General features: G+C 36.5%; 1 protein-coding gene across 1 annotated transcript in view; it reads right to left on the minus strand.

Annotated features, from left to right (window-relative positions):
- Positions 1–6,477: 6,477 nt before the first annotated feature.
- Positions 6,478–17,621, minus strand: part of BANK1 (B-cell scaffold protein with ankyrin repeats 1) — a 273,465-nt gene continuing 262,321 nt past the window's right edge. The window contains exons 13-17 of the mRNA XM_005862305.2: positions 13,974–14,037; positions 9,771–9,800; positions 8,697–8,752; positions 6,826–6,890; positions 6,478–6,563 (exon numbers count right to left, since the gene is read on the minus strand). Coding sequence (XP_005862367.1) covers positions 6,831–6,890; positions 8,697–8,752; positions 9,771–9,800; positions 13,974–14,037 — 210 coding nt within the window. The 3' untranslated portion in view covers positions 6,478–6,563; positions 6,826–6,830. The remainder of the gene's footprint in view (positions 6,564–6,825; positions 6,891–8,696; positions 8,753–9,770; positions 9,801–13,973; positions 14,038–17,621) is intronic.

A 17,621-nucleotide genomic window follows, 5' to 3' on the forward strand; every position in this document is an offset into this window, starting at 1 on the left:
AATAGCTCTGTAAATACTCTATATCCACATGCATTCTGAGGTACTGTGGATAAGGACTTCAATATGAATCGTTTTGGGGGGACACATTTTAGACCATAACACTGATCTTTTCATTTTCAGAAAATGCCCAGTACATTTTCACCGTGGGGCCTCAGCACAGGGTCTATTTTCTATTTTCAGTGCTATTCTTGCTTCTCTTCTCATGGTTGGGCCCCTCCAATCATTGTGCTGGGAGCTCAAATGTCTTTAAAGAGATTTTTCCTGACAACCCAAACTCAGAAGCCACTAAGTCACTTGATTTTACCTTTTTTCTTTGCATAGCACTTATCCTTTTCTGATATTTTTTAATTTTGTTTATTATTTATTTTTGCCAAACCTTACTAAAATGTAAGCAATGTGAGAATATAGACCTTGATTGTCTTGTTTAATATTTTATCACAGCACCTAAAACAGTGCCTGGCTTTGCACATGAGTATAAATAAGTACATACATACATACATACATACATACTAGAGAGAGAGGAAGGAAGGAAAGGATGGAAACAAAGATGGGAGAAAAAAAGAAAGGATTCAAAACTAGGACTATCTGACTCCTGAATTTTTACCACTGGATGCTCTAAAAAAGTGTGCTCGAAGTACAAAACAGAATTTAAAATTTCATTTTGATTACCATGAGTGATTTAAAAGTTAGAAGGTAAAATTCCAGTTTTCTGGAATTTCTGGTTTCTGGCTATCATTGTTAGCAAAGTTAGGTAGGTCCCATGATTAGTCTGCATAATTCTCAAAAGCACCCTAAATTGGCAAATGTAATGAAATTTGCTAAGTTTTTAAAAAGTCATGCAAACAGCGTATTATTTATTGACACCACTCATTTTTGGCTTTCTTTGTTTCCAAAGCCAATTGTACATCTTTACAAAGAGAGTGGTGATATTGAATAAAACCACTTAGCTAAATACAAATGTCAAAGCAGATGTAGGTGGGAGCAGAACCAGAAAATAGTAGAGGAGACATTACCATTTACTGAAACATAGCAAAGGTATAGCAGGTATTCACATTTCTTGGTAGGTTATTAGAAGAAATGGAATAAATTGTTAGGTAATATGGAGAAGCATTATGGATTTCTCAAGGAAAGGAATGCTCTTTTAGTAATGCTTTTATTAACAAATAAAGATAAAATCTGTGTAGGAAGGTCCCAGTGGTACCTGGAACTTGTTTGCAATAGTTGTAATATAAAATTTAAGTGTTTGATGGTGTGGTAGGCAAAAATCTAAGGTGACACCCATGATTACTGCCCCCTAGTGTCCACTCTGGGTGTTACTGTATCCCCTAGGAGGTGTGGATGGGACCTTTGCTTCTAGATGACAAAACAAGGCAAAGTGAAAGGTTTTATCAGATGTAATTAAGGTCCTAAATTAGTTGAATTCGAGATAATAAAAGGTCATATTATCTTGGGTGAGACTGACTTTATCAGGTAAAGGCCCTTAAATAATGGGTGGTGTCACCCCCTACACCCTGAGGTGAGAGACTCTCCAGTGGGTTGGATGGAGTAAGCAGTCACATTGGTGACACCCATGTGGTAAGTAATTGCATGAGGCCACTAGGACCTGAGGGTGGCCTCTAGCCAGAAAAATTGAGCAACTTCAATTATACAGCCACAGGAAATGAGTTCTGCAAACAACTGGAAAGAACTCGGAAGCAGATTATTCCCCACTTGAACCTCCAGATGAAAATCTGGCCTAGTTGACACCTTGAGTATAGCCTGTGAGACCTTGAGTAGAGGACCCCGCTAAGCCAGGCTGTTTCCTGACCTAAGAAACTCTAAGATAATGAATGTGTTATTCTAATCGGCTACATATGTGACATAACGTAGAATATGCATAGCTTTACAATTAAGAACAAATATGAGGCCTTGTATTTGGACACCTGGTACCTCTCTGGTTTGCTACATTCTCTGCAGTTTTCTACCCTTAATACAGCTGAAGCATTCATTTCGAAATGCAAATACAGTAGTACCCCCTTATCCGCGGTTTCACCTTCTGCTGTTTCAGTTACTTACTGCCAATTGCCATTTGAAAATATTAAAAGGAAAATTACAGAAATAAACAATTCCTAAGTTTTAAATCACGTGGCATTCTAAGAAGCACGATGAAACCTAGTGCCATCCCTCTCCATCCCACTGAGGACATGACTCATCCCTTTGTCCAGTGTATCTGTGCTGTTCAAGCCCATTAGTTGTTGTGGCAAATGGCCCAGGAGAACGACAGCCAGCACCCAGAGGAATCAGGAAAGTACACCCTTATTACACAGCGCTGCTAGTCCAGGGGACCCTGATCCAAAGCCTGAACTGCCAATGTGGGGAGGTTTGGACATATATATCTCTTCTTGTGGCAGACCCCTTGGGGTGAACGTTGTAGCTCCGCCCAGGTCAGTTAGAATGGGGCTTGTAAGATTACTGTTTAACTAGATACTGAACTAGGCTGTAAGCCCCCAAAGTTGCCCCCCCTATTTTCCTTCTCCGAATCACTTGGTAGGCATCTCTTTTATCAGGTTGGTTATCAGAATATTGTTATAATTGTTCTATTTTATTATTGTTGTTGTTAATCTCTTAGCCTAATTTATAAATTAAATTTTATCATAGGTAGGTATATATGTGTAGGGAAAAATTGTATATATAAGGTTCAGTACTATCTGTAGTTTCAGGCATCCACTGGGGGACTTGGAACATATCTCCTGCAGATAAAGGGGGACTACTATATAACATCTTCTTTGCTTAAAACTCATTTATAATTTCTATATATATATTAATGATTATATGTGATATATATATATTTATATATATATATAGAAGTAGTCCTGGTTCATGCCTGCTTTTCCACTGTACTTATTAAAACTACTTCATTTACCATCAAAGGCATCCTCTTTGAATGATAAATTAATTAACTGATCTCCTTACACTTAATTCTTTAACAAATGATGCTGATGTTGCTATTATTAACACCATTTTACCAATGATGAAGCAGGCCTCCAAGCGACTGGCTTAGTTTGCACAGCGAGGACAGAGCTGAGCCAATACTCAAAGAAGGTCAGTCTAACGTCCAAGCTCATGCTCTGGAATAGAGTACTGTCCTGCTCATGCAATACATGATGTCATTTAATAACCATAAAATTATGTCAGAAGCATTATCTTCTGCATTCTGAAGATGGGAATATTGGGGAAATCATGCACTGTAATTGAGAATCTTCCCTTTGCTGTTATTTAAAGGTCAGTCCCACACAATAAGGTGGCTGACAAGTGTGGCCGGTACAGCTACACACGGGCTGCAATGAGGCCTTGGACCAGCTCTGTGCTAATCTGCTGGGACCCACTAGATCAGGCTCATGATGTAGATCTCTCCTGAACATTTACCCATTTTGAAAAGCAATACACAGTAACACTCAGGTAAGCCTATGTTATTAAAATCAGACCCCACGAGCATTACAGAACACAAGAAGGAACTCAGATAAGCAAATACTTGGTGTTACAAGAGGATTAATAATGACACAAGTTACAAGGTTATTTTCTTTGGGAAAACAGCAAGAACAGTCTAAAAATTGGAGTCTCTATTGGTAGAATAATCTGTTTGATTTATGAAAATGCATTAGAGTCAAGCATTCTTTTGAGTATTTAATGATGCATTTAAAGTTAAGCCAAATGTATTTTAAAATAAAGAAATTTGCCCAGTTGATGTGGCTCAATGTTTGAGCATCGACCTATGAACCAGGAAATCACAGTTCGATTCCTAATCAGGGCACATGCCTGGGTTGCAGGCTTGATCCTCAGTGTGGGGCATGCAGGAGCCAGCCAATCAATGATTCTCTCTCATCATTGATGTTTCTGTCTCTCTCTCCCTACATCTCTGAAACCAATAAAAATATATTAAAATGTAAAATGACATTAATTTATGCTCTGATAAGGATTTCCACTTGTAGAAAATTTGGTATAAAGTTAACTTTTTTTATTTTAACAACATGTTTTAAGTGCTAAACTCATTTTTCTTTACAGTCTAAATCAGGGTTTCTCAACTTCTTCACTTTTGGCATTTTGGAGTGGAAATTTCTTTGTCCTGTGTATTAAAGGATGTTTATTAGCTTCCTTGTCTCTGCATCCTAGATGCCAGTGCCACCTTCTCTGTAGTCATCACCTTTAAACATGTCCCCCGATATTACCAAATGTCCAGGGCAAAAGAACAAAATCACTTCGTTTGAAAAGCACTGGTCTAGATGCTTCCTTTTTGTTATCCTAGAAAATTGACTAATGGAAAAGAAGGGAGTTCATATTGAACATAAACTCCTTTGATAACATTCAGGACCTGTTCATATTTCTCTAGAAGTCAGCGTCATGGTAAATTTAGGAACCTAAGGAAAGGCTGGCTTTTGGCTAAAGTTAGGAGTAATGGCTTGGGAACAAATCTGATTTGAGAAAGGGATGAAGAAAAAGATAAAGTATATTCTCTACAGGCTGCTCAGCCTTCCGGAAACAGCACAAAATCCTCAAAAGTTCCCTTGTGGAGGTCTTTCCTCCTGGCAGTGACCAGGGCTCCTTAAGAAATGGCCCGGGCCTCTCAGGAAGGTTTACATGTTTCTCGTCTACATCCCGGCCCCATAGCCCTGTCCTCCAATCTTGCATCTCTAAGGCAAAGCTTCTGTTGTGTGGGTCCAATTTGATGGACAGTATTCCCCCATGTTAGGGATAAAGCCCAGAGATTAAAAATAGTGCTTCCTGTGGAGCATTTTCATTTGGGATCATTTCTAAATTTGGGTTACCCTTCCTCTGCCTGTGCATTTCTCGACTTTGCACCTCTTTCTTCCATTTAATAGGTATAATATGGACTCTCCTGATCCCCCAACTCCAACCTTGTCTAACCTTGTTTTCCTTCTGGCAAAGCTTAATCAGCCAAGGACAGGATGAGCAATGGTAAAGGAAGCATACAGAGGACCTCAAATTTTTCGGTTTCTTTTTCCATGTGTCTCTGTGATAGCAAAGTGAAAGATTTCAAGGGTCAGAGTGTTTTGGGAAAGAGGCTATTAAATGGGCTTTTTGCCATGATTTTATTCTAAGTTAGCCCAGTCCACAAGGGTGGAATTTCAAAGATCCTGAATTTAGATTTCCATCCATGTTAAAGATCTGAATAACACTCAGGCCTTGTCTCCCACTTCCACCCTTAACCAAGTCTCAGGTAAGAGATGATCTAATTGCATTACAATCAGGAAAGCTAACATTTTACCTGTCACTGAATTTCACAGTTTTAATAAGACTAAAGTTAATGGTGTAACTGTAGGCATCAGTCACAGGAAAATATGGAAGTTTTAACTTTACAGATGTTGCATACATTTACATTTTATAAATGGAGAAAATGATAGAAAAGCAGTCAGTTTTCCTGCTGCTCTCCCTAACTGTCTGGGGGCGACAATCCACACAGATGGGGGCTCAGTGCCTGGAACAGCATGTCATTTCTTGAAAGCGTGGATGTGAATATATAGGCTGAATTTCCAAATATAATAATCAAAAGCAGCTTCTATAGGGATTAATTAAACCGATTAATTGATGAGCTTTTAAAAGAATGTTAATGGTATTGAGAAACCACTGATCAATATTGTTCAGAATCACTTTTTGAAAAATAGTCATTCCTATCACTGTTTAGAAGCTAGAAAAACAGCATTTGCGTTTATTCTACTTGTGGGCACTACACAGTGAAATTAATCAAGTTCACTTGCTTTCAAATAATTTTGGTAGACTCAGTAACCTGGTAAGCAGAAGAATTTAGTGGTTAATTCTCATGTATTGATTTTGAAAGTCAGACATAGCTTTAAGCATTTATTTTATTTGCAGCAATTGTGCATGAAAATCATACAATGGGAAATCCACTTTCTATTCTAAGCTAGTAAGGTGTGCCTAAGAAGTAATTTGATGAAATTATAAGTCTTTTAATGAGGGATACAGGTTGTAGAAATTTATATTAATATGAGATACAAAAAGTTAGGAAAACAATTTTCTCAGGATTACATGCAAATAAGCACTAAATAAGGGAAGGTTTCTGCAAGCATGATGTGACAATAGTTAGTTTTGAATATGAGAAATTCAGAAAATGGACCAACCACTGAAAAGGCAAATATGTGTTGAACAAATTTGTATTTTCATGGTTATTCCAAGGACAAAAGGAGTAATTTATTAAGGTTAGTGCCTAAAAGAGGCCCCATAACTGCTACAGAGCATTTTACTTTTCAGCTCTTGTTTTCCTTCCATTTTCAAAATGGGAAATAGCTGCTTCAGTGGGAAAGTGCATTGTAAAATGCAAGAATTTCATTTTCAAAGAATGCAATTGCTGGGGCATTCAATTTTAGGCTTGATACACCCATCTGAAGCAGATGCAATGTCAATAAATTGTGGCAATAATAAAATCTGAAATCCAGAGGGCTGCTTTTTCTTTCATAGTATAGATTTGCTCTGAAGACAGCAAATCCAAATGCAAGCTTGCTTCACCCAGAAGGCACAGTGTCTGCAGATTCCTGTTTCATTATAATAACCTGAAAATGAGATCACAGGAAATGTATTAGTGAATAATGAATCATCAATTGAAATTGATTAGCTTGCATGAAATCACCCCCATACATAAATCTTTCTAAGGAACAATCACCTTTGGCTTGAAAAATACATGTGTTTATTCTTTCAGAAGAAGCAAATGAAATATTTAAGAGTATTCTGTTTGCTAGACAAATGATTCCTTCAAGTTCCTAATAAGGCTGCTTTAGGTTTTTTATTTTATTTTAATATAGTTGTTTTTCTTACCTTTCTTAGTGATCTTTTCTGCAACAGAAACCAAATTCCTTTTCAACTTGGAGTCGAGCAGGAGGCTAAGAAAAAAAAAAGATAAAGAGCTATCTACTATTTCTCCATTTTTTAGACTGAGCAAAGAAACATAATAAAGTCATAGTTGCCTTTCACAGTCACACAAAAACAACTTTGTAGAGGCAACTGACAAGACAATTCTCCATCTTAAAAAGAAAGAATCATTTTAAAGCTCAACTTCATTAAAATCCTGAGTTCAAATTTTATTTCCCAGTGTTAGTAATTTGTATTCTTTTCTCTTATCCAAAATCTTACTCCAAAATGACATGTCATGGTTGTACAGTCCTTTAGCTTTTATAGAAGGATCTTCATTTGACAAAGATATTTTCATAAATTCCTGGGCCTAGGTCAGTGATGGCGAACCTTTTGAGCTCAGCGTGTCAGCATTTTGAAAAACCCTAACTTAACTCTGGTGCCGTGTCACATACAGAAATTTTTTGATATTTGCAACCATAGTAAAACAAAGACTTATATTTTTGATATTTATTTTATATATTTAAATGCCATTTAACAAAGAAAAATCAACTAAAAAATGAGTTCGAGTGTCACCTCTGACACGCGTGTCATAGGTTCGCCATCACTGGCCTAGGTGTTACCCCATAATTCTGCTATAGCAGAATGAGTTTAATGAGTCTATATATTATAGACTCATTAGGTTTATAGCCCATTGGTGGGTCACAGAATGATCCAGAAATGCAAATACTTCAATCAGTTCTTAAGAGTGAATGGCTTTTATGATTACTTCTGATTTATTTGAAACATTAGAAATATTGAGGGTTATTAAAATTTGGTACACTAAAATTGGTTTATTATGAGAACTTACCAAGGGCTCTAATTCTGGATTTTAGCAAGAAATCCAGCTGCCAATGACTTGGAGTAACAGTGCATATTTTCTACATTCCATATATATAGGTAGTGGGAATCACAATTTTTATGAAAAAAATTTGTGTTCAGGTCATTATCAGTATTGTCTTGAACTGATCTTGGTTTTTAATTGCTGCTGTTTTTGTTTAGTGTTATTTTTGGCTTCCCATTAGCAATTTATTATTAGTTCACTCTAAAATGTGAAGTAATGCATATTTACATGAACAATATACTATATTTTTTTCTATAACTAGACATTAAGGACTGTGTACATTGTGAGACAAATACACTGATTATATTCTTATTGCTAAAGATGATGTCTTCATACCTCCTCTAGGATGTATTTCATCCATACATATGGAATTAAGCCACACTTTGGTCTCAATGCCTTTTTCCTTTGATCAAGTTCCTTCCTTTCTTTTTTACAAACAGTTGAGTTCTTTAAATTATTGCTCATGGATTTTGCACACAAATGCTTTTGTAACCTATTTTATTCATATTTTCAAAATGTTTCAAAGCATAATCAGGATAGAAGGCTCTTATGGTCTTAACAAAATTCTTTTTTTTTTGCATTTTATAAAAATTAAGATAAATACAACCTACCTTATTGCCGAGGGGCATGCTATATAAAGTATTTTCATTGTGGACACTTTCATTACCTAGAAATACAAACTCTGTTATTATTATTTGGTCCATGCATGTGGAATTAAGCCACACTTTGGCCTCAATGCCTTTTTCCTTTGATCAAGTTCCTTACTTGCTTTTTTTCCAAACAGTTGAGTTCTTTAAATTACTGCTCATGGATTTTCCACACAAATGCTTATGTAACCTATTTTATTCATATTTTCAAAATGTTTCAAAGCATAATCAGGATAGAAGGCTCTTATGGTCTTAACAAAATTCTTTTTTTTTTGCATTTTATAAAAATTAAGATAAATACAACCTACCTTATTGCCGAGGGGCATGCTATATAAAGTATTTTCATTGTGGACACTTTCATTACCTAGAAATACAAACTCTGTTATTATCTCTTTAGTCATTCACACATTTAATAATTCATTTATTCAGCACTTTTAAAAATATGTATATATCCAAAGAGTAGGATATGGGTAAAGAGAACAATTACTAAAGAGAGAAAAGGGCATACCGAAAGGCACCTTTGGCAAGTATGCTATTAATTTCTCCTTCCCATAAAGATTCACTTGGGTAGGACACTGAGGAGTTGCTTCAGCTCAGAAACAGTTCAACACCTTTGAATAACAACCCCCACTTGATTTTTCTTTCTTCCTTTATTTTTCTTTTCCCCATGTACCAGGATTCACCAATAGCAAAATACACTTTTTAAGAAAAATGATTCCTAATACCTCCCGTTGGCACGTTCTACTACCCTCCTGCCTGTAGCACAGGCTTCCCATTTTCTATCCCAGCCACACTGCTCACTTCTATTGCTTCTCCATTCCCACAGTCAGTGCTTTGGTTCGGTCCATAGACAGTTGCTTCTGATTATCCAACAGCTGCCTCGCTGACCTCTATTTCCTCTCTGCCTTCCCAAGATTCTGCGCACATCCCTCCCCATCACACTAAAGTGAATCACTCAAGTGCTATTCCAATTTCATTGGCTCTATCAACAACTTCCACTCATCAAACATCAGCTCTTATTTACGTATATCTTTATAGCAATTCCCAAGGCAGAATTCTTATCTACATTTTACATATGAGGAAGCTGAGGCCTAAAGAGTTAAGTGATTTGCCAAAGGTCACAACTAGTAACTTGTAAAGAGGCAGGACAGGGAGAGTTCAAAGTACAAGCTTCTTTTACTATATGACAAGGCCCCTAGCAGTGCTAGTCTAAAACTCTCTCACAATTTATTGGTTATCAAGTGGTTTTGCATATAAATACAAAATTTATGTGAGATGATACACTGATCTGCCTAATAACATCAGGTTTAATGTGTATTGGAGTTGGTTTACTATGTGTGTTGACTTAGTCCTAAATCCTCCCATACATACGGAGCACTTACCATTTGGATGGTGCACGATGGTGAGCTTATCTAGAAAATAAAAAGACAAAAACCATCTACTGGGTTTGATATAATATTTATTCTAAGCTTTCTTCTTTATGTTGTTTTTATTGTTACTTATCTTTAAGGTGAGCATGAAATTTCACAATCTGATTTAAAAAATACTAACCTCCATCCATTAAGTGTGAGAAACCATGTCTTTTATTACCTGTGTCTTTTCTTTCTCTTGGTGCTTGTCCCAAGGTATTATGATTTAGATATGTTTGACACTTAATAAAAGCTTGCTGTTCTGCTTTGATAGTCTTTTAGCATGGGCTACTCCATTCTTTTTTTGAAATTAACATTAGTCAGTAATAATTGCATATAGTACAATTCAAACATTTTTAAGAGTATAATTTTGACAAACTTATACAGCCAGTTAGGAAAGGGAACATTTTTCTCCCCTTATATCAATCCTCACCCCACCAATATTTCTGATAGCCCCTGCTCTGATTTCTATCTTTAGTAGATTAGTTTTATCTAGAATTTCAGAGCATACTTCTTTGTGCCTAGCATCTTTCACTCAGTATAATATCTGTGATTGTTTTTATATTTTTTCCTATTTTGTATGTTATAACACCCAACTTAAGTGTAGGCTTAGTCCCACTGAGGGCCTAGAAAAGATATGGGGCTCTCTGTAAGTCAACCCTGAAAAAAGCACAAAGCCAAGCCTACATAAGTTCACGTCAGTAATCGAACTCTCTGCTAAAACCAGAATCAAACACATCAGAAGAATATTACAGAATTCAGAATATACAGCAGATTATCTATAATGTACAGTACTTATTTTTTTTAAAGGCAGAGATATGAAAAAACTAAAAAATATAAATCATAGAAAAGCAAATGAAAACCATCAATAAAAACCTGAGATGATCCCATTGTTGACTTCAGCTAAGACTTTACTGTAGTTCTGATAAACATAGTTAACTTCATAAAAAATATGGTTTTAAGGAGTGAATAAATAGGAAATCTCAGCAAAACATTGAAACTACAGTGGGGCCTTGACTTACGAGTATCCCGACTAATGAGTTTTTCGAGATACGAGCCGTCTCTCGGCCGATTTTTTGCTTTGAGTTGCGAGCTAAAATTCAGGTTACGAGCCAGCTTCAGATACCCCACCTCTAGCTGGCGCAGAGAACGTCACAGTGAATGCCACAACATCAGCCCAGCATCACGTGTCTCATTCGTTCACTTTATGATTTGACATACGAGTAATTTGAGTTATGAGCTCCGTCACGGAACGAATTAAACTCGTAAGTCAAGGCCCAACTGTATATAAAATAACTAAATGGAAATTATATAAATTTAAATTATAATAAAAGAAATAAAAAATTCATCAGATGAGCTTATCAGAAGATTGGATATAACAGAGAGTTAATAAAGTTGAAGACAAAACAATAGAAGTTATTCAATATGGTGAACAGGAAGAAAAAATGGTTAAAAAGAACAGAGCCTCAGAGACATGTATGTAGAACAGTGTAACACAGTGCAGCATGAATATAATTAGAGTCCCAGAGGAGACAAGAGTGAGTTTTGGACAAAACATTTAAAAAAATAATGGCCAAAACTTTTGCCAAATTTAATGTAAACCATCTCCATACAGTTTCAAGGACTTAAAAAACAAACAAACTCCAAATAGCATAACTGTTAAGAGGACTCCATATAGGCAACTATAGTCAGACTATTTCAAACCCAAATAAAGAGATATTCTTGAAAGTAGCCAGAGAAAAAAGTCACATTTCATATAGAGGAAAAAAGATAGAAATACTAATTTCTCAGCAGAAATAGTGGAGGACTAAATAGAATGTAATAATATCATTGAAGTGCTGAAAATAAAAATGACCACTTAGAATTGTAAATCCAGAGAAAATGTCCTTCAAACATTTGTTGAAATAAAGACATTTTCAGATAAATAAAATCAGAGAATTTATAGACAGCAAAATTGTAATATTATAAATGCTGAAAACATTATATAGGGTGAGGGGATATTGGAAACAGAAAATTATACATAGCAGATAGATGTAAAATATTAGGGTGTTTTTTTTCTGTGTTCCATGTGGATCTTATAGCGGCTTGGTTTTAGACTTTGTTATGGTGGGTCTAAAGTGGGTCCCACTCTAAGTCATGGTCCTTACACCTTACATTTCGTGGCATCACAGCAGAATGCCAGGTATTTTAACAAAGTGTTTCCACTCTGTCTGGGCAGGAACTCACATATCCCAGTATGGCTTTTTTCTAACTCCACTTAAATTCTAGAGTCTGTTCTGCATTCAGTGCCCTAGAAACTGCTATCTTGTGTGCCTCGAGTGGTCTTGCTCTGCATGTGCAGAGTTCATCTCTCAGCCACAGCCCTGTGGAGTCCCTCGTGCCCTCTGAGGCTACCTCTACACAGCTACTGCTTCAGTGACCCACCGCACACACTCCCTGGTCTTGGATCTTTGTCTCCTCAGTTTAATGGGACTGCCTTGTTTTGCACAGTTTGTAGTCAGGAAATTAGTCTCTGGGAATTATGGGAACGACTACAGAAGTTTTGCTTGTCTCTGGGATTCTAGTTTTAGGTTTTCTGTTGTCCACTTCCTGAAAGCAGTTGTCTCATATTTTTGCCCAGTATTAGTGTTCTCTACAGTGGGAGAATTTATTTGCTACTACTTACTCCACTTTGGCTGGAAGGAGAACTAGTTGATTTCTAATTAGGACATCAATGATTAAAAGCATTGACTTTGGATTCAAACAGAAATAGATTTTAGTTTCTAATCTATGTGTCTTCGGGTGTCTTAGTGTTTCAGAGTCTTAGCTTCCGTATTTATAAATTGGAACTAATGCCTACCTAAAAAGGTTATTATAGGAAATTAATAAGGTCATGTTAGGTGTATAGTAGATAGTCAATAAATATTAGCTACTGCTACTACTTAATGGTCCTTAGTAAAATTATTTATATATTTTGTAATTTTATACTTTCACCTCATCCCACATTAGAATGGAAGTTTATAGAACTTTAGTTATCTGTAAATTGTTTATGAACTTAATTATTTTATACAGTATTTCTTTTTAAAAAAATATATTTTATTGATTTTTTACAGACAGGAAGGAAGAGGGATAGAGAGTTAGAAACATTGATGAGAGAGAGAGAGACATTGATCAGCTGCCTCCTGCACATTCCCTACTGGGGATGTGCCCGCAACATGCCCTTGACATGAATCGAACCTGGGACCCTTGAGTCTGCAGGCCGACGCTCTATTCACTGAGCCAAACTGGTTAGGGTGACAGTATTTCTTTTTTAGAAAACATTTCTAAGAGAGATAGAAGAATTCTCTATGGAAAAGTAGATAACAAACCAATAATATAAAAAGGGTGACTTTTAACAGGGTGACTTTCAACATGAAGCACTAGCTAAAAGCTATGCAATATTACTGAAAATGGAAGAGATGAAAGCTTGCAAGCTTTGCTAGTGGTTGTTAGTTTTTTATTATCTGGCAGGAGCAGGGACTTGGGAAAAGAGTGGTCAGGTAGTAAGGATATATTTATTTCCAACTTTGGAATGTGTTGCTTATCTTTGGAGAGGATTTACCATCTTAACAATGTTTGATTTGTGTTGACATTAAGATCAGTGTTGTTTGTTTGTTTTTTGTTTTGCCCTGAGAGCAACTGTTAAATATTAGCAAGGGGAATCTGCATTGCCAAGAAGCAGGCTAGCTGCAGGGGAAGGCAACAGGAAATTTCAATTTAAAATGATCCACATGTGGACAGTTGTGAGAACTGACTATATTGAGACTATTTTACTTATTAAAAAAGTATGACGCATTAAAAATTTAATACTCTGTATAATGGCTCATGTAAAAGAAACTGGAGCAGAATCATCTTGTTTTCAACTTACATCGAAATCAAAGGAAAAAAGGGTAACTGGCACTTACTGAACGTCCACTATGGGTCAGAGAAGGTGAAAGCATTTAATATGTGAACTTATTAAACCACTTTCAGATATGTGTACTTGTTCCTGTTTTGCAGACAAGGAACCTGAGTACCAGGGATTAGAGGCATTGTGTGGTCACACAGGTGAGCAGTGATGGAGTGTGGTTATGAAGTCAGGACTGCTTGACTCCAAAGTCCTTGTATTTTCCACTTCATCACACTATCATTTTTGAATAATAGGCAAGTTGTACTTACCATAGACATTTGCTTCTTCTGGCCTCTTCCCAATAATGCAATCCCGTAGTTGGCGTAGTTTTTCCTAAATGAGGGAACAACCAGGAAACAGAAATCAAGATTTACCCAAATATTCATGGGTCAAGATGAAACACCAACTACTATAGCCAATTATTTATTTACTAGAGGCCTGATGCACGAAATTCGTGCAAGGGACTTGGCCCTCACAGCCCCGGGCCTCGCAGCCCTGGCAGCTGCCTTGGCCTTCGCAGCCCTGGCTTTTTCATCCAGAAGGTGGTCTGGAAGGTTATCCGGATGGTTGTTCTGCTCTTTGGTCTAATTAGCATATTAGCTCTTTATTATATAGGATTTATTTATTTACTTATTTATGTTTTTATTGACTTCAGAGAGGAAGAGAGAGGGAAAGAGATAGAAACATCAATGATGAAAATCACTGATTGGCCACCTCCTGCACTCCCCCTACTGTAGATGGAGCCTGAAACCTGGACATGTGCCCTGACCGGGAATCAAACCATGACCTCCTGGTTCATGGGTCGTCACTCAGTCACTGAACCACACCAGCTGGGCTATCCTTGAAACTTTGCATGTATTATTTTACTTAATCCTCATTAATCTATGAAGTAGATAAAAATGTCATCATCTCATTTTATACATGTGGAAACTGTGATATAGAAAGGTTAAGTAACTTTCCCAAATCACACAGTTATATAAGTGGTAGAGTCAGGAATCGAACCGACAACCCACCTCTTTTGGGAGCTGTTTTACTAATCTAACACCTAAGGGGTCTACATTGGCTATTTGGTGACCAAAAGCAGGACAGTGACACAATGGTGACTTGCCGCTGCCAGAGCTGACAGGTTCTGTAGTACACACTCCTTCCCAGGAATCCCTTCTAAGAACTATGGACTCAGAAGCAAAGGAAACATAACTGGATTCCCCTTCCTAGCTAACTTGTGATCTTTCTCTGCTTTCCAAATACTCTGTATTGAACTTTGATTCTTTTTAACCACAATATAAAATAAGCTAACAATCAAAAACTCCCTTTTAGCAGAAAACGTAAGAGCAGCACTTTTTCTTAGGGGTTTCCCCTGAGACCTAAAAAAATCACATGCCCTAAATAAAGAGTTGTTTTCATTGCCTTACAGGAACTCTCCTAAGAGTGGAGCAAATGGCCAAAACCGGTTTGGGTCAGTGGATAGAGCGTCAGCCTGCAGACTGAAAGGTCCCAGGTTCGATTCCGGTCAAGGGCATGTACCTGGGTTGCGGGCACATCCCCAATAAGAGATGTGCAGGAGGCAGCTGATCGATGTTTTTCTCTCATCGATGTTTCTAACTCTCTATCTCTCTCCCTTCCTCTCTGTAAAAAGCAATAAAATACATTAAAAAAAAAAGAGTGGAGCAAATGTTCTTCAGGCGCTCAGTGAACATGAGCAGGAGTGAGGAGAGCGAAAGACAAGGCTTTTACCTTTACAACCATCTCATCTAGAAACTCTTCTATTATTAACTCTATGTTTGTGTCATTTTTCCTGTTAGCTTCCTCTGTCAATAATAATATGGCTTTATAATTATCTCTGATAGATTCACCCTCAGGATACAAACAAATATTTTTTTTAAATGACAAAAGTAATAATGAAATGTGGGATTGACTGTGGGTTCATGTATGTTAAAAAAATGGAAGAATTCTTTTATTGTTCTGACTGTTGTCCAGGTCCTTATATTAAGGACTAAGAAAATATAGGGGAAAAGCTCCTCAACATTGGTCTTGGCAACTTTTTTTTGGATATGACACCCAAGATCACAAGCAATAAAAATAAAAATAAACAGGAGTGACTACATCAACCTGGAAAGCTTCTACACAACAAAAGAAACCATCAACAAAATTAAAAGGTAACCTATAGAATGGGAGAAAATATTTGCAAATCCTATATCTGATAAGATGTTAATATCCAAAATACATAAAGAACACATTACTCAATAGGAAAAGAACAAATAATCTGGTTAAAAATTGGCAGCAGAAGTGAAATATCTATTCATGACACACAAATAACAAACATATATATGAAAAGATCCTCAACATCACTAATTACAAGAGAAATACAAGTCAAAACCACAATGAGATATCACCTCACTCCTGTTACAATGGCTATAATAAAAAAGACAAGAGATAACGGTGTTCGAAGGATGTGAAGAAAGGGAACCCTGAGTACTGTTGAAGGGAATGTAAATTGGCTCAGTCACTAAGGAAAATAGTACATATGTTCTTGAAAAATTAAAAATACAACTACCATTTAATTCATCAAACTCACTTCTGAGTATATATCAGAAGGAAGTGAAAATAGGATTTTAAAGAGGTATCTGCACTCCCATGCTCACTACAGCATTATTCACAAATGCCAAGATATGGAAACAACTCAAGTGTCTGTCAATGGATGAATGGATAAACAAGATGTGATATAAACATATGATATATTATATGTTTAATGAATCTTCTTCAGCCATGAGAAAAAAGGTTGGGCATACCTTTAAGGCATTATGCTAAGTAAAAAATGTCAGAGAAAGAAAGATAAATACTGTTTCATATCACTTATGTTGAATCTTAAAATGTCAAACTCATAGAAAGAGAGTAAAATGGTGGTTAGCAGGGACTGGGGGAGTAGGCGATAAGATGTTGGTCAAAGGGTATAAACTTTCAGCTATAAGATAAGTTATGGGGATCTAATGTATAGCACAGTGATTACAGTAAGCAACACTGTATTATACACTTAAAAGTTGCTAAGAAAGTAGATAATAAACGTTCTCACTCTTCCCACCCCCCCCAATGGTAATTATGTGATGATGGAAATGTTAGCTAGCACTATCATGGTAATCATTTGACAATATGTAAGTATCAAATCAATACTTTGAACGCTTTAATATTATACAATATTATATCAATTATATCTCAATAAAGCTAAAAAAAAAAGTACTGACTGATACCTCAAACAATATTCCATCAGAATTGTTAAACTTTTGGATCTTATGGAAAGTAGCCTTAGTGTCCCTTTTTGAATACACAGGTTATTTTGTTTTGTTTTATTTTGTTTTGCATAAAGACTAACCATATTCATTATTCCATTGTCGCTTCATACTAGGTAAGCCAAATCAGTCTCAAAGTAATGAGTATTGATCACCTTAAATTCTTTCTAAAACAACACTAAATGGAAATACACAAACAAAATAGAAATAGCTAAGTGTTTAATAAAACAACTAGTGAAGTCCTTTCCAAGAAGGTATTTAGGTTGGACTACTCTAAATTGTAAACTTTATTACTGAAGGGTCAAAGGAGGTTGAAATACAACTGACTTATTTCAACAAAATTCATATAACCTAGCATTTCCAGGAAAGTAATTGGTATGTCTGCACTTCAGCATATTTTACCTGTTTCAGGACAGAGGGATGTTTGATGGTGGTGGTGCTGGCACAGATTGAGAAGCATAAACAATGATCAGTTACAAAACTCGACAATCAGCATTCATTACATTTGTGTGGCAACGTCACTGCCCTTGCTTAGCACTGCAAAGCCTGGACCACGTCTAACCACCGACCCACAGCTAGAGCTGCCCCTGGAGACAGATGGGTTCTGACATGGGGTCATCTCATTGTACTGGG

This window comes from Myotis brandtii, unplaced genomic scaffold, assembly GCF_000412655.1.
Source record: "Myotis brandtii unplaced genomic scaffold, ASM41265v1 scaffold163, whole genome shotgun sequence".
NCBI classification, from domain to species: Eukaryota; Metazoa; Chordata; class Mammalia; order Chiroptera; family Vespertilionidae; genus Myotis; species Myotis brandtii.